The 19120-nt window shown below is 29.2% G+C and overlaps 1 protein-coding gene across 1 annotated transcript in view; it reads right to left on the minus strand.

The window, feature by feature from the left end:
- The window catches only part of LOC107446015 (cell adhesion molecule Dscam1), a 195532-nt gene that overhangs the window by 33500 nt on the left and 142912 nt on the right, over window positions 1-19120 (minus strand). The window contains exons 13-17 of the mRNA XM_043052767.3: window positions 18250-18398; window positions 16499-16630; window positions 12501-12662; window positions 8986-9056; window positions 1724-1958 (exon numbers count right to left, since the gene is read on the minus strand). Coding sequence (XP_042908701.3) covers window positions 1724-1958; window positions 8986-9056; window positions 12501-12662; window positions 16499-16630; window positions 18250-18398 — 749 coding nt within the window. The remainder of the gene's footprint in view (window positions 1-1723; window positions 1959-8985; window positions 9057-12500; window positions 12663-16498; window positions 16631-18249; window positions 18399-19120) is intronic.

Here is a 19120-nt window from a genome sequence, read left to right on the forward strand (position 1 = left end):
AAAATATGCCAAATACTTACAACTTCAAAGAAACAATATCCTTCGATCAAAGAAAATTTCATCTATATTTAGTAGCAATTACTATCTCTTACAAAAAGTATAAATAATTCAATAAATGAAATGAACAGCGGAAATTAACATTTACTTTAAGGCGCCTATTGTTCTAATTAAAAGTTTCTAGTTTCGGTTTTTTTTTATAAATAAAATATTATAAGCTAATGATTAAAGCTTGTTTAGTACTAATTAAGAAACTTATCAAGATTCATTTTTCCTTTTGAAGTTGAAATCTCGAAGCAATTACGATACCGAGAATTAAAAGATTAAAAAATATAAATTGGACTGCTTATTAAGATAGTGAACTTTTTATTACAATTTTTCAAGTATCAAAAAAATGTATCATTTGAAAAGTAGTGTTTTTTATTAATATTTTAAATCGTCAAGAGTAATTATATTACACACGAGGATAATTACTCCAACCTTTTTGATTTTATTTAAAATTTGAATTGAGAGAAAAATGTTATGTTTATTTTAGTGCTTTTAAAAAAAATAAACTTAAGTAGCATTTGAAATTAATATTCTGAAAATAAAAATGAAAAAAAAGAACGTTTTTCTTTGAATTTAAACTTAGTAGTGCTTTGGGTACCTTCCTAATAAGTCTCACATTGGGTTTTAATTAAAATAAACACATTTTGTTTTTCAAAAGTGAACGAACAGAATTTTTTTTCCAATAATATTTTATCTTATAACCTTCGTTTTTGCGTTACATGTATAGGAAGACCACGAGAACCTCCTACGGTTAGCCTGATGGCAAAGGGAGTCTAACACATGATCCGTCTATCACTGAGGATGTGTCACGTCTCCACTGTGGTCGGTGCAAGCCGAATGCGGATTCATATCTACCGGAAAATCGCTGGGATTCGAACCCGGAACACCTGACTGGAAGGCGAGCGCTCTATCCCCGGAGTCATCACGTCTCTTTTCAAATAATAAGCGAATCTCAACAATGCTAGGATTTTCGTTTAAATAATAACAATGCTTAACAATTTTAGAATTATTTTTAAAATATTAAGGAAAGCTCCACAATGTTAAGATTTTTGTTTAAATAAGGAATATCAAAAGTGTTAGGATCTTTGTGCTTAAATAATGAGCAAATATCAACATTGTTAGTATTTATTATTAAATAATGAGCAATTCTCAACAACGTTAAGATTTATCTTTAAATAATGAAAATTACAACAATGTTAAGATATTTGCTTAAATATTGTGCAAATCTTGGAATTTTAATGATTTAAATAATAACAAAGCTCAACAATTTTAGAATTTTTGTTTAAATAATAAGGAAAGCTCAACAATGTTAAGATTTTTGTTTAAATAAGGAATATCAAAAGTGTTAGGATCTTTGTGCTTAAGTAATGAGCAAATATCAACATCGTTAGAATTTATTCTCAAATAATGAGCAATTCTCAACAACGTTAAGATTTATCTTCAAATAATGAAAAGTTACAACAATGTTAAGATTTTTGCTCAAATATTGTGCAAATCCAATGATTTTTCTCTTTGCTTTAAAAAAATATTATTATTATTATTACTTTAAAAAATATTATTTCTTTATTTTTAAATTACGCGAAATTATACTTATATTATACGCGAAATTATAAGAAATTGAAAAATAAAATTATGTAGGGACAGAGGTAAAAAATTTAGTATTTATAGTGAAATTTACCGAATTCTAGAGTTCTCACAATGACAGGTTCTGAGGGTGGACCTGCTCCTCTACCATTATAGGCTTGCACTATTACATTATAGTCTGTTAGAGGAGACAATTCCTTGACGACAAAATGAGAAAAAACAGCATTCGAAATGTTGATGGCTTTGAAGTTATAAGGTTCTGATTTAAGATGGGGCTTGTATCCAATATAGTAGCCATCAATACTGTCTGGCTCATTATCCTTGGGTATCTGCAAAAAACGAGCCTCATTACTACACAAATTAATTTGTTTCAATAAAATGTATGAATAAACAGTTTATGATATAATATTTATGAAAAATGCATGATATAAAATAATATCAAAATAATATTATATAATAATATTATACACCGAAGAGCCATTACATTATGACCACCCTGCTTATTACATGTAGGACCACCTTTAGCCCTCAAAACGGCATTGATTCCACAAGGTGCTGATAGGTAGTCTGAGGTATCTGGTTCCAAGAGCTCACCAACTGGTCCTGCAATTCCCTCACATGGCGAGGGGGTAGCGTGGCAGTAAGAATTTGGTTTCCCAACTAGGACCACAAATGCTCTATTTGATTAAGATCAGGTGAATTTGGGGGTCAAGACATGACTTGAAAGTCACTGGAATGTTCCTCGAACCAATCCATGACGATTCGACCCTTATGACATGGTGCATTATCCTGTTGGTAAACACCATCATCCGCAGGAAAAAAAACTGTTGCTATGAATGGGTGAACCTGGTCTACAACTATGTTCAAGTAGCTTACAGACGTTAGGGATTGTTCTATAAGGATTATGGGTCCTAATGTGCCCCGTGAAAACATTGTACCTGGGCGAGAATTCATGAAAACCTTGGTGGGGTCATTGCTATAGATCGAGGGTGGTCATATTGTAATGTCTCTTCGGTGTATAATAGTATGATGTAATAATATTTATATAATAATATTATATACTAATATTTATATAATAATTATAATATTATATACTAATATTTATATAATAATTATAATATTATATACAAATATTTAGATAATATTTAAGAAAAATTTGTGAATAAACAATGAACAAACAACAACATAATGGGAATAGGCATTAAAATATCAAATCGCTTATAGCAGCGTTTCTCAACCTTTCAGTATTCGCGGCCCAGTTTTCAATCATAATTTTCATTGCGCCCCCCGCTTACAGTAAAATGTATACAACAATAATGTATATTGAGTATTTTTAATTGTCTTTAAATTATTTTTAACTAACTACCAAAACAAAAGTAAAGTAAAACTCAGGAGCAATTGAGATTGTAGAAACTATGTTTGGAGTTAATTTTTCAAAAAAATTACAGTCCATACCTCTTTCAAATTATACTGTTGCTCGTCGAATTGGTGATACAGCTGAAAATGTAGTGTCAGCTTTTCTCGATGTTGCGTGACAAAATGTTTTCAATAAACTATGAAGCAAGAGTTATTAATAAAGATGCTCATTTCATTGCCAATGTTTGATTTTGTGATAATATGTCAGTGGTAGAACTACTTTTCTGCAAATCATTAGAACTCAAAACAACAGCGCTAGCACTATTTGCTATTTTAAATGATGTTATGAATGATGCAAACGCAGAATGCAAAAATTGCACTAGAATATGCATCGGAATATGCTTGTTCAATATCCGGAAGGTTCGAAAGTATACGAGCACTAGTAAAACAAAAATCACCTCAATGCGCCTGGACACATTGCATGATCCACAGAGAAGCTTTGGGTTCGAAAGAAATACGTCCTGGTTTAAATATTGCATTAACTGCGAGTGTAACCATTTAAAATTATATAAAAATGAGAACCCTGAGATCGAGAACTTTTTCTGCTCTTTGTAATGGCATGGGTTCAGTACATTCAGAGTTACTATTTAAATGTGAGGCAAGATGTTTATCATGTGAGAAATTTTTGCAACGTGCTCATGAATTAAGAGAAAAAATCATCATTTTTTTTGAAGATAACAGACCGGAAACCGGGAATTTACACTATTGTTTATTTGCGATGAAATTGAGATACTTGGTCGTCATATTCGAGAAATTAAATAACTTGAATCTTAAACTCCAAGGAGCAAATACACATATGTTGGATACGAGTGATGAAGTTAATGCTTTTTGTAGAAAATTAGAATTGTGGGGCAGAAATTTAAAGCAAAAAAACCTAACAATGTTTGCAAATGTGAATAATTGAACTAAAACTTAAAAGGCTGAAAAAGAATATATGAAAGTTACGTTTGTAACCATTGAAAATCATTTAGCCATTCTGGCAAAGAATTTTAAAAAGTATTTTCCTGCTCATGACAAACTGCTAGCAAGTTACGAGTGGGTTAGGAATCCATTTCATAAGACTCCCGAAGGACTCTCAATTGATGAGGAAGAAAAATTCATAGACTTCACGACAAGTTGCGAAACTGAAATGCAATTTAGTAATAAATCACTATTTGAATTTTGGTAGAAGGAGGATTTTTCTGCACTGAAACAAAGGGCATTTCGCATTCTATTACCGTTTTCAATATCCTACCTTTGTGAAACAGGATTTTCTGCTGTGGCATCTTTGAAGACAAAATATAGATCACGGCTAAATATAGAAACAAGACAGAGAGTGGCTATTTGTAATATTAAGCCTCACCTCAAAAAACTTTGCTCTGCAGGACAAACCCAAGGAAGTCACTAAAAATTATTAATTTTTTTTAAAAATTTAGTATGTTTGATTAAGTAAGGTGGGTAAGCCAAAGGTGGCCAGTGCTCCTAACGTAGCCCCCCCCCCAAAGTAAAATGAAATTTATTTTGAATCATAAGATGTCCTTTCTGCATTGTAAATCTTGTATCTGAGGTGCACGAGGCTGAATTGGAAGATATTTCCTTGAATGGCCTCCATTGTATGAAGTGATTTAATTATTTGCAGTTGTCGTTCTAATTTCCAGGTGAGAAGATAATGTGTTTAAATTCTTAGAACTTTAAGTTATAATATGTTTTTTGAAACCACATTACTTTAACCACCTTTTTCTTTAACCACATTACTTTAATTCGAATTAATCTATCAGATTAATAGTTTTATGTCGTGCAAATGTTCCCAAGTGGCGCAACACTCGGGCCACCTGCGGAAGCAAACGTGAAATCTATAAAAGAGTTAATTATAAATCATTACGTAGCATATTATTTCTCAAAAAGGAATGTTTGAATTAAATGCCAATTGATTTATTTCGCTTTAAGCAAATGTGGAACTTTGGTATTTTTTTAATTTTTATAATATTGTGACGTTCTATGCACTTTAGTAGACTTTGCGATATTTTGTTTCAAGTTTTTTGGTTTGTTTGCATTTTAAAGTCCTTTTTCAGGTATTTTTTTTATTTTCGTGGTAGTTATGAATGTTTTTGCGGTCGATTCTGATATTTTCTTGCAAATTTGGGTATTTTTAGATTAGTTATGGGTTTAGTTAGTTAACTCTAGTATGGTTATTTAACTTTTACTTGTTGGCTAATCCTTCTGAAAAAATTAACTCAATAATTCTTGATTAATTCTAATGAGTGAACTCAAAAGAATCGCTAGTGACTTCACACAAGAACTATCAAAGTAAAATCAATAAACAAATTATACACTCTGAAAACAAATATCTTTTTTAAAGTCGGGAAACTTGTTCCTACCAGCAAGACATTTAAAGTGCCTTTTTAAAAGAAGTTTGCCAGTTCAAGTGTTTTTTCTAAAGATAATTTGAGTAAGTGAAAAAGTGATTTCAAAACATGGCTCACCTTTGGAACCTGTGCGAAACCTTAGGTGCAGAAGCTAAAATTTTAAAATTGTACTATAAAATAAATGAAATTTTGTTTTACAATTAAAAGTATACGTGATATATGTTAGAGATAGGTGTAAGATGTTACAGAAAAAATTCAGATACACAGACTTAATCAGAAAATTATAAAAAAATCCTTAAGGCCAAGCCACCCTTGGCTCCCCACCTTAAATTTTGATTTAATAAGTTGTTTCACTTTAATAATTTTTAAATATGTCAAAATGTATTTTGTTTTCTATGTATATGTGAGCTTTCCTTTCATCCAGTTAATCACTTTTTTTAAATAATATTTTCTCTTGAATATTCTCGCGCCACCCCTCTGGCGTGCTCGCGACCCCCTAGGGGGGCGCGCCCCACAGGTTGAGAATCGCTGGCTTATAGCTATGAAAATAGTTTTAGTGAAGATACTTTTTTCTGATTAATTAAATTATTATTGGTAGACTGTTAAAAATGTTATGTTTAAAATGGTAGAAATGCTATGGTACAATATTTTATGGCGAAAACATAGTTTTGCCAATTTTAAATATTAATAATTAACTTCAGAAGGAAAAAATATCTATATAAAAGTGCGAAAAACGGCGTTTTGATTCGATAAATTTTCGTTAAAAACGTTGTTTTATTTGTTTATCGTGCATAACTATGTCTGTTTATTATGTATATTATGTATAACTATCTGCAACAGGAAAATGTATAGTAAAATACTAAGTATGTCGTTAAAAAATTTTTGACAAATTATTCTTCTGTCTATTTAAAATTTGAATTAGTAACTGAAGAATAAGGATATTTTTATTATATTAAGTTGTTTATTTTTATAATAAAAGTATGACTTATTTTTGTGACGATTTTACGAAGTCATTATTTTTTCTACGCAAAATACGAATCATTGATTCAAAAATTATACATTAAATTATTAAGTGCATCAAAAATATGGCTTATAGATAAAAGAAATATTATTGACGAATATATTGGTTTTCAATTTAAAGTATGCCCTCCTACCTGCAAAATGAAGTATACAAGGCGTTCTGTAAATAAGTCTCTTAATGAGTATTTTTAGAATATTTATAAAAAGGAAAGCAAAAAGTATCCGCATTTGCAAATTTCAAAATAGAATTTAATATGGAGAAAATTAAAACACTATCGAAATCTGTCAAATTGCAGTACAGGAAAGTGGATGTAATAAGCAACTAAAAAAATATAGGATGGAATAGAGAGGAGTAGAAAGAAGCACTTTCAAGTTTCAACCTCCAATTAAACCTGTTTCAGAGTTTATTATATCCACTTTCGGGTATTATGGCTTGTCTGATTTCTGTAGAATTAGTTGTTTTTCCTTGCTTTTGTATTAATTTACTGCCGCTAACTAGTATACATTTTGATTTTTGTTTTTATCAGGATTCTTAAAATACATATATATTAAGCGTGGTTCTTACGGAACACCATGAGTCTTAAAATACCAGTTGACTTATTGCTAATATGAATAAAAGAATTTAAAAATACTTTGAATAAGTTATTTCTAAAATTTTTTTCGTAAAGTTATCATAGTAAATACATTTTGATAATCAGATATCTCAAAAAGGTTCTAAGCGTTATAATTTGTATTTAAAATCTCGTTTTCGAAAGAATAAAAATACTTATAACCACATGTAGTATATAAAAAGCTATTTTTTCATCATATTCATGGAACAATAAATATTTATTTAAAAAATTGCAATTTGTTTATGACAGTTTTCGATTAAGATGTTGAAATAACATGGACAAATAATATTTTGAAAGTACATTGATGCAAAAATAGAGAAATATTGTTTATCTAAGGTTATTTGAATTTAAATTTCTTTTTATTTATGAGGGTTTAAAGAAAAGAGCATTTCTACATGCATTTATTTATAAATAAATATTTTCAGTAAAAAAAAACAGACATTGATAAATCTGTCGCAAATAATTTTAAAAAAAATTTAAAAAAAAAGAGTATTTATTTCTATCATATTCAGTTATGTTTAGACAATAGTTTTGAAGATTTTTTCTTGGGAGTTTCATGAACTATTCAGATTTTTTATTTCGTTTTAAGATCTCTCTGATATTTTTATATCTTAGAATCAAAAATTAAAACTCTTCAAAATATTCTATATAAAGTTTGAAATCTAATAATAAAATATTCCGATTTAATCTTAACAACGAAACAATCTAATGTTTTCTGTTGAAAAAAAAGTCTATCAAAGTCTTTTTTAAGGCTATAAAATTTAGAATTCCCTTAAAAACGTTTGAATGAAAAATTTTCACTAATCAATAAATTAGTTAAAGTGAGCTAATACATTTTTTTTGGAAAACTGCAATAAGTTTTAAATTTAAATCGTTGGAATAATTTTATGCATAGTTTTCAATTTTTCAAGATGTAGCAGAATTTTTTAAAATTTTGATCCCCTTCCGAAGAGTTGTTTTTTCTAAAATTTTATCTTTACAAAATCGAATCAGACTTAATTTTAAATAGAAGATGAAACTGCAAAAAATTCCAAATTAAGTTACGCTAAAAAGTATTGGCACCCTTAATGCAACATTGTATTGAGTACCATAAAAAGTATTGGCACCCTTAATCTGTCTACTGCAAAGTTTACAGTTATGAAATTTTTTTTGCATTTACGGTTTTGATGACAATACACGAATACAAAATTAAACGGTCTTTTTAACCATTTACAACTAGAATGGTTTAAAAATCACAAAAAAGAAATTTAACTTACCATTGGATATCAAATAAACTATTGAATGTGGTTTAATTAGATCTGATTATTTCACTTATAGTAACAGATTGGAAATACTATGCTTTTTCGTGTTAAGTAGTCTAATGGTGCTGCCATCTACCAGTGAATAAAAGTATCGTGTTTTATTGGTAAAAGGTCATTAATTGGGGAGTGCAGGACACTGGAAACTTCTTATGTATTGAAGGAAATGGAGAAAATATTGTATTGTATGAGAATCGAATTTACAGTTTTTAAATCGCTTGCAGGTAGTTTGATTAAAATCTCGTGAATATAATATACGGTTTTGTAACCATTTACAGCTAGCATGATTTCAAAACCGTAAAATTGAAATTTAACTGGACTTTGGTCATGTTTGCTTTTCGTTTGTAAATAAATATTGCAGTTTGTTTGTAGTTCAGTTTAGTTTTGTCAAATGAATCATAGTACGTGGCTTTAATAGCTAAAGTGATACTGCCACCTATCTTGAGAGATGAGAAATACTATACTTTTTGTGTTAAGCAGCTCTGTAGTGCTTCCATTTTTGACATCTAGAGTCATTGGTAACACACTGAAACACTGAACTGAACACTTTATGTGTTCGTGAAATGAATAAAATATTTTGCTGACGATCCCGGGATTCAAACCCCAGTTTAGCCGGTCACTAGCTCCCAGGACTTTTTATATTATAAAAACTTTTTCTTCACTCACTTGCCACGTGATGTTGATTGATCTTGAAGAGAGGGGAAAAGCTTTAATGCCATGAGGTGTTCTTCTGGGAGCTGTAACAAAACACAAAATTGCATCCACCATACAAAAGCAGAACATAATTAGCATAATAACATTATGAATATATATAACAAATATAATATGGCTGAAAAAATAATTCAAGTTTCATTTAGATAAATATAATAGGGATAAAATTCCAAAAATTTGCAATAGTTGTTATTAAAGTGGTGACTATGCAAGCAAAGAACTGAAAAATATATTTGAATATCATGCAAGTATGATTTTAAGCAATTTTTGGTTTGTTTAGTTTTCTATGCACCAAAATTGTATACCATAATGTAGATATCTTCATTTGTTTTAAACAATAAAAATATATATATATATATCTATATATTTTTATATATTTAAATAAAATATCTATTTATATTTTAATACTATATAATAATTATTAAACATAATTATGTTACTCTTTATTTAAAAAAATCATTACCAAAGAGTATCAGTAAAAATTATCGATCTTTTTTGTGTTCCCATAAAGCGAGAAACATGGTAAATTTTACCATATTCTGATAGTTGTAACCTTACATTTTTTCTGTGTATTAATGACAAAAAGTACAATTAAATTAGGTTGTAGACTAAGTTAAATGCCGACTCCCTGAGATAAATTTTAGTAAAGATATAAAAAATAGATTGAAATGTTTAGAAAAGATAGCCTTTTTCACTTGTTCTCATAAACTTAATGATGTAACTGAGAGGACAACTGCTAGAAAAAAAATAAATGCAAGGAAAATTCAGCACTAAAATTTAGTTTAGAGGGTTATTTTGTAACTGAACTAAGAAGCATTTGTTGTACTACAGCTTTGAGGCAAAAACAAGCTCCTTTAGTCGCCACTGGCTACTGGGCAACTGAAATATCAAATGTCGATAAAAAAAAATGTATGCAGTCGTTGCCGGACCTCTACTTTTTTGTTGCTGCATTTTATAATTTTTCCTATGTAATTAATGAAATAATCAAACTCTATGCATTTTAAAATCTCATAAACATAAATATGAAATTATTATGAATGTTTTAATTAAAATTTTTACACTTGTTTCTTAAAATTTTCCTCTGTCTCAGAAACGAACCGTATAATGTTTACCGTATTTTGAGAAATAATTGAAAATAAATTATTAATATTATTTGCTTCAATCAGTTTTTCAATTGTTACAAATTTTTACTTTTTGACAAAGTGACCGCAGTTAAAACTTTTGCAACGGAACTCTGGACAATAGCAAAACTTTTTAAATTTTCCCAAAAATTATACTATGTAGTACTATACTTAGTTCACCATAAATGAAATAATAAAATAGTAATACTATCAGAATCTATTTTCGGGAATCACTTATTATTCAGACACTAAATTTAATCAACAATATGCTTTCTTATCCTAACGACATTAACTTACACAACATGTTAATTATTAAAAACAATTGATTGCATATGGCTGATTAGTTTTTAAATATTTCACGGGAAAATAATTTACAATCGCCGTTCAATTGAATTAATCGTGCTTGATGCTTATACGAAAGCTGATCCAAAAACAATATGATAAATTAAACCGTATTTTAATCAAAATAATTCATTTTTTACTCGATTAACTAAAATAAAAGACCTAATGTAAATGAGTTATATAAATTTTACAAGTGAAATATATATATCTAAATACAACTTTGAGTATATTACATTCCCAAAATTGAGTAAATTTTTAAAATACATCTCATTCGCTTAAAATATTAAGTCTTCAATCATTAAAGAGCAATTACAACGATCTCAGACATATGACAGACGGGAATACCTGTCTGAATTTAATGGTAAGTCTATATTTCAATTAGATATATGTATCGTAGCTTAAAGATGATGGAATCATTTATAAGTTGGAAATATAATTTTCGTGAAACAATTCTAACCGTTGAATGAAGATGTTTCAGAAAGATCACAAGAATGTGTCATGAATATTACATTTTTCCGGACAGAAGCATTCTTTCGTTTTATCGTACTAAAGGTTTCTTTGTTTCTTGAGAAATATTATTAAATATTTAAGGAAGCACTAAAGATAAGAATATTAAAACTTTCTCCTTTTGTTATGTAAATGTGGAGCATAGAAACTAAAGTAGAAGTTTCCAAATATATTTAGTTCTTTTTTTTCCAAATTTTTTTTATGTATCTAACACTGAAGTTTTATGTCATCTATTTTAACTTTCACTGAAATAAAAGTACGCATATAAATTTCAAAAAATTATTTGTAAGTATTTGTTATGAAATGTTTATGAAATAAATAAATATTAATTAATAGCTTAGAAAATTAAATGAGAAATATGACGAAATAAACGTTATTTTTTATTTTATAACGGTCTTTGAACTGCCGTACCAATTTTTTGGGTTTACGACTACTAACGTTCACCTCCGTAGCCAAATAATTTCGAACCTAATCCAGAAGACAAGAGAAATCCAGGATCAAGTAATGGGAGAAATTTGCCTTCATGGAGCACATTTTGATTGAACTAATGAGCATTTGAATTACATTGAGGGGAAAACCACGAAAACCCACGGTTAGCCTGATGGCAGGGGGACTTTAACTCATGATCCGTTTACCACTGATGATATTTTTACGTCATCTCTGAGGTTGGTGTAAGCGGGATGCGGAATTTGTTTCGAACAACCATCGCTGGTATTCGAACCCGGTTTACTTCTTTGGAATGCGAATGCTCCATCGCTTGAGCTCTCATGGCTCATGAAGGGCAGGGGTCTGTCCAGACATTTTGTGAAAGGTCCGGTTTTCGTGAAATTGTGAAAAAATTATTCACATTCTTTCAACCAAGGTCCGCTTTTATGAATTTGTGCAAATGGGGTCTGGTTACTGCAAAAAACTTTTTGAAGGAGTTTTTAAATTGTAAATCGATGTAAGATTACCCTCGGCACTGTAAAATTATAATAAAAAAAGTAAATTTTCAAAAATAAACAGCAATTGCTGCTTCTAAATTAGAGATGCAACATACAAATATTTGATATTTAGTCTATACTGCTGAACACTGAATATTCATTTCGGACGAATAATGGAAGAATCGTCTGTCGAAGACAAAACTTAATTCGTTTGCACCCATCTTTCTTATTTTCTGCCCTGGGAAGGGTTTATTCGATTAACAAAACAATAATGAAGATAAACAAATATGTGAAGGGTCTGATTAAAAGAAAAATCATTTTGTGAAGGGTCCGTTTTTATGAAAAGATATTTTGTGAAGGGTCTGTTAATGGACCCAAATTTCTTCTAAACAGACCCCTGAGGGGTATCCTGTTGCCATAAAAAAAGTAAAATCTAATTAATAAACTCAGCTGTTTCCAAGATGAAACATCTATAGTTAAAGAAAATTAATTGGAGAAAAAAATATAAATCGGTAATTATTATTTTTCTAACTACTACAGCGTCTTTGACGTAGCATCCAAAAGACTTTATACCTACGTTCTTCCAGTGTTGTAGCTGCTACTTCTGGTCCAAATTGGCTTTCCCCGAGAGAATTTTCACACTTCACGCGGAAAAAATAACGGTTCTTTGGTTTTAATCCTCGAATTACAAGGGATGTTTCACTGCCTGGAACTGTCAGGGGACCTCCACTGACTTGACCTGCGGAAAAAAAGGAAAGTAATAATGTTACCTCCCCTTTCTGTGGGAATTACATAGATTTATTCCTTTTCGCCTGGGGACATACTTATGAGTTTCTTTTCACACCCGTGTTGGAGAATTTGTTTTAGGGCGAAAGAAGTTTAAAAAGTAACTAAATACCTGAGAAACAGTTTATTGTTCAGCTATTATTATTTTCTTAGCTTAAAATACTATTACAAAATAGAACGAGTGAAAGTATAAAAGAGATTTAGCTTTGCCCATAATATTAAATCATGTTTTAGCGAAGAGTTTTTCAGAAAGGTAACATAATCATAAAATTTAGTTTTTAAAAGTATTTCCGAACTTTAAGGATTCCTTAAATATTAAATCATGCACTTTTGCAGAAAAATATGACAATGAAACAAAATATTTATTAAAAGTATTTCAGAACTTTAATAGTGTCGCTAGTATTAAATCACGTTTTAGCAAGGAACTTTTCAGAAATGTAACATAATCATAAAATTTAATTTTAAAAAGTATTTCCGAACTTTAAGGATTCCTAAAATATTAAATCATGTTTTAGCATTTACTTTTGCAGAAAAATATGGCCATGAAACCAAATACTTGTTAAAAGTATTTGTCAACTTTAATAGTGTCACTAGTATTAAATCATGTTTTAACATGAAACTTTTTCAGAAGTGTGATGCTATCATTAAACAGAGGGAATAAAAATACTTCCGAGATTTAATGTTACCGATAATAAAATCATATTTTGGTAAAAGACTTTTTCAGAAATGTAACATAATCATAAAATATACTTTATAAAAGTATTTCCGAACTTTATGGCTGCCCAAAATATTAAATCATGTTTTAACATATACTTTTGGAGAAATATGTCACTATAACAAAAATAGAGTTATTAAAAGTATTTCCGAACTTTAATAGTATCTCTAGTATTAAATCATGTTTCAGAAGTGTGATGTATTACAAAATAGAGAGGACTGAAATATATTTCCGAACTTTAATGTTACCTGTAATATTAAACTACATTTTAGCAAATGACTTTTTCTAAAGTGTAATATAATCATTTTAAGCTATCTAGAATATAAAATTATTTTTTAGCATGTACTTTTTCAGAAATATGGCACAGTAAGAGAAATGTGGCACGATAATATTTTTTCCGAACTTTTATGGTATCTCTAATATTAAGTTATGTCGTAACATGAAATTTATTCAGAAATGTGATACTATTTGGAAATAGAGGGAACAAAAAATTTCCGGAATTTTATAATTCTTATGATATTGAATCATTTGTTTTAGCATTGAAGAGTATATATCGTAGATCTCTAATAGTAACTACTTGTGGGCTGCGCCCCCTGCTCGCTAACGTTCTCCAACCCCCGAAAATTGCTACGCAATCTTATATGGTTTGCTTCGCAAACCAAGCTCGCTTCGCTCGCTACTAGCTTAGGTATATTGCAAATGCACAAAATTCTAAGAATTCGAAACAATCATTCAAATCCATATAACAACTTTTTTTTAAAAAAGAAATTACATCTTTTTAGTAAATACTAAGTCGTTAAGATAAATTTGAATTCAAATAAGTGACACGTAATTCGTTAAACCTATTAAAAATGTGCTATAGTATAAAATCTTAAAGCGTAACAGCACGACGAGACTCATTTTTCAATGAATAACTAATAACAATAATAAAACAAATAAATTCGTGATATAAATAAAAAATCGTCAAATAAATTCGTAATAAATAAATTCGTTAAAAAAGCGCTTTCGACGAAATACTAAAATAGAGATCTATCGGCAAAGACTACTCACTTCTGCCTAGCTTAATAGTATGAGATTGCCGCAGCTGATAGGGTGAATTTCGGAAGAGATCACATTTGATGGAATGGTTATTTCAATTTCCATTTTTAAAAGCGCTATATGTTGAGCCACCTCAGCTAGATTTGGCATGTGACATTTTTAGCGGCAATCATTGGTCGATTTTCTAGCGTTGCCATTCGGGGAGTTGTAATGAGGCTTTCTTTTGTCGCCGTGTAAGAGAAATAGTAACGTAAACAAAACAAAGCAAACGTTGCCACAGGCGGAAAAGAAATATATATATAAGATAGTATCCTATAGAATAGAAAATATAGATATCCTATCGATATCCTATAGATATCCTAGTATCCGTGTAAGAGAAATATATATATATAGATAGTATCCTATAGTAGTATCTATAGTATTCTATAGCTTCTCCCAGGAACTTATTTGATTGACTGGGTTTTATACTGAACGACTTCCAGTAGCATTTTGTTTATTGTTTCATATAGCCAGGACAGGACCAAATCTAACCGGCATTATATTATGATGGATTGGCAGCAATAACACAGATTTCCCATCACTAAGCAAAAATTAGTATAATGAAAATTCTTTGATACATAGTTACATAGAGTTACATAATTACAGAGAATACTTACAGGTCTATGTAATTGAGCTCTGGCTCATGAAAACCATAATAAACTAAACTTGGCTTGTTTTGAAGGAAAAAAGCTGCTTCACAAAATGAACGAAAAAAAAATCAAAAAGCTTTATTTACAGGTATAGTTTTAAACTTAATTTTTATGAGAAATTGTTATTAACTAAACTTAAAAATATTTTCTTTATAAACTGATTAAAAATAGTTTGCATCCTTTTTTATAAAATATTCAAGCTATGAAACAATCATCCGTTTCTTAAAAAAAAATCTCACTAAACAAAGCAATATCCTTTCATTAACAAAATATTCAGGAAAAGTCTTTGTTTTTCTCAATAAGGTTAATAATATAAATTTCACATTTTGGCTTAAACTTTTTTCTTTTACTGGAAAGTTCTTTTTTTAGGCCTAATGATTAATCGTGATAAGCTTGATGACTGTTCTTTAAGTATCATAAATATCATCCCCCCATCATTTTATTTTTTCTTTGTTTCTTCATCATTAATCATACATTTCATTACTTACAGTTCAGTTATTTTGCTAATATTTACAACGGAGCATTAAAGAATTTATAACAGCGGTTGAACCTGTGTAAACTAAAGTGAGATAAATGATACGAAGAGTAATTTATTATAAAAAATTGATACTTACCATTATTGTTATTTTTTACGTTGATACCTCTAAAATTTAAAGCAAACATATGAGTACAAAGCTAGTTATAGCCGCCTTGATATTTTCAAAGTTAATTTTTAAATTGGAAATATTTTATAAATAATTTTAGTTTTCTCTAATTTGTAAAAAAAATCCCAGATTTTTTCTGTTTTTTTTTTAATGTTTTATAAACCAGACAGACGAAGAAAAAAATTTGGTCTTTTTAACTAAATTTTCAAATTAAATTATTTTTAAAGAATTAAAAGCACAAAAAATATGCATGAAATTAAAAAATGGAAAGTATCAATGTATCAAGTTTTTGATTATCTTTCATAACTTAACATACAATGTTAAAATTTCCATTTCCAACAGTTACATTCGTAATTTGTTTTGATCAGCATTTCAATTTTATTACCAAGGAATCTTATTGTAGTGTTCACTAATTGCTTGCCTGGATGAAAAAGTTGAAGCACAAGAGTCAGAAGTGGCTATACTGCGCACAATCTGAACGCTTTTCTGCGTTTAATGTGAAAAATAAAACAAAATTATAAGATAAAGCTGCTAAAAATAAAGAAAAATTAAACAGACTGAAATAGAAAAAAAGTGTTTATTGAGAAATGTGATAGGTTTATGGGACTCGTAGAGAATTAAGGTAAGTGGGCTTTTGAATTTCTTGATTTGGACCAATCATACAGACATTAATATTAAATAACACACAACGGTTGTATTATACCTTCCAGCTGTCTCCACATGACTGTATATTGGAGAATGGGAGAATTCCCGTCAAATGGTTTGCTCCATGACACACGGACACTACGACTAGACACGTCATGCACTTCTGTTTTTTGAGGAGCGTCAGGAATATCTACATTCAATAAACAACTATCAATTATTACCATAATCAATATATTTTACTATATATTACAACTACAACTATTGGGACCAGTTAAGAGAGAAAACTAAGCAAAATTGAGTCTTTTGTTTGCACTGAAATATGTTATTTCCTATGAAACATAAACTACAAGCAGAAAATACTTGGAAAAGAAATACAATTAAAGCTACTAGAAAATATCAAGAATTTATCGTGTTTCTGGCTATATTTGGGAACACCAGGAAGTTCGCTAATTTTTACCAAAACGCTTTTTGTACTGGTTTTATAGTTAACAATAAAATTTGGTTTTAAAATATGTGATAAACTTTGGTTGAATATGGAAAAAATTGGCAATTTTATCGCGATGCTTTAAGGCATGGCACATACTAAATGTATTCAAAAGTAAAATGGCATAAACGCAATTTTGAACAAAATTTATGGTCTCAAACTTGACATGTAGGAAGAAATATGGGAGAGAACTGCTCGTTGGCTGAAGGCAGGATTTGAACCTAGAACCTCCAAGTTCGTAGTAGGATGCAACAGCAACAATTGTACTACAGAGTTCTGGGTGAGTTAGCTTTTTATTGTGACCACCACATGAAATACCAATTTCCAATTTCAATGATACGAAGTCAAGAAATCCGTAATGTTAATTTCACCTTTTGCTTATGTTTAAAAGCTTTTTAAGTGAATTAAGTGTGCAAGGAAGCTTCCTGATTCTTCCTGGACTGTCTTGCACAAGTATGGTAGTTGGAGCACTCTGCTACGAACCTAAAGACCCTTGATGGACAAGATAACTAAATAAATTATTAATTAAAAATTTCTTTCTATAAAAATTCCTGACAATGTAAACTATGTAGCATTTAGTTTCAACTTTAATGACTGCGTGGTGATAGGATTGAAATATAGATATATATTTCATGAAAGTTAAATAGTTTATTTTACTTTAAATATAATTATGAGAGACTTGTAGTTTTTAGATTTTATTGTAGTTTTTAGATTTTTAGTTTTTAGATTAGTATTCAGAGCTGAATGAATTTACTTAAAATTTTTTTTTGTTTTTTGACAACTTTAATTTTTAAAAATTTTCAAATATCTTATCACGAAGCTCATTGCAAACGTTTCTGTTGAAATTGAAATGTAAATAAAATATTTCATGGATTTTGTTAAAAAAATTTCTGTTTAAAAACAATTTTAAGAAAATGTATATTTCCTTCTTCCCTTTTGGATCTTTATTTAAGTAATAGATGAGCAAGTTAATTTTTAATTAAGTTTGATTCACGAATGCTTTTTGGCACAATTTCATTTTTAAATTTCATCTCTTAATCCACACTATTATTACTTGTGATAAACATAAAAACATTTGTATTAAATTAATAAGGACGATTAACAATTAACAAAGTTAATTTAATTAAGAAAGAATGTCATCAATTTTTTACATGTTAGCAAGAATTTTTATATAAAAATAGTTGTAATTTTTATCTTAAGGGCGTATAAGGAATGGAAAAAAGGAAAAGAAAAGAAAAGTTACAGGGTGTATTTCAAAAAGAAAGCAGTCATTAGTATCACTCATGTATGAAATATTCATTGGCGTGAAAAAAAGAATTCATTACCTTGAATTGTGAGTTGGATATTCTTGGAATCATCGCCATATTCATTAATTGCATCGCATGTGAACAAAGCTGAGTCTTTTTTCTCTACTTTATCAATAACTAATATGGACCTGCCGCCTAATGGTGTCTCTTCTGTTGTTTGAGAATACCTAAAAGTGGTACTTATAAATATGAAACTGGTACACTGTAAAAAAAAATTCCACAAAAAAAAGAAAAAAAAACATGCTTTTTACAGAAAAAACTGTTTGAAGATAAATACATTTTTTTTTCTGTTTTTAATCATCTGCATAAAATTCTCGTTTTCTAACAGACTTTTTTCCGAATATTTGGCAATTTTAAAGAGTTTTTCAAAAATGTTTTTCTAAATTCTTCATCCTAATCGTAAATAAACCAAAATTGTCAATTCAAGTTCCAGTTTTCGCCGTGCAGTTTTACTTACCGTAAGATAAATTTATCTTTTTCTAAATCATTTCACGACTATTTTCTATGCCTTTTCTCACTTTTCAGGAATTGCTTTGTAGTTTAGAACAATATACAAATAAAATTGTGATTAAAATACATTGTCAAATTGATACTCAACCTGATAATTATATGTCGTTAGATATAATTTTTCAATGTGGTAAATTGCCAAGGAATTGATATACGAGAAAGTCGATATAGTTTTAAAGGCTTTATAACAGTATTTTTTATGTGAAATGAACCGTTTTATACTGGCGCACTAGCTGACAGTCTATTACTGTAAATTTACCCTTTTTTTTACTGTGTATTTGTTAAATTTGTAGCATAGAGTGTACCTCACAAATTATTCTCAAAAAGAATTTTTTCCTCTAGGAGAAAAAAAATTGCTACCATAGTGGCATGTTTCCTAATT

The sequence above is a fragment of the Parasteatoda tepidariorum genome, chromosome 10 (assembly GCF_982258835.1).
Source record: "Parasteatoda tepidariorum strain Cologne lab strain chromosome 10, Ptep-v5.0, whole genome shotgun sequence".
NCBI lineage: Eukaryota > Metazoa > Arthropoda > Arachnida > Araneae > Theridiidae > Parasteatoda > Parasteatoda tepidariorum.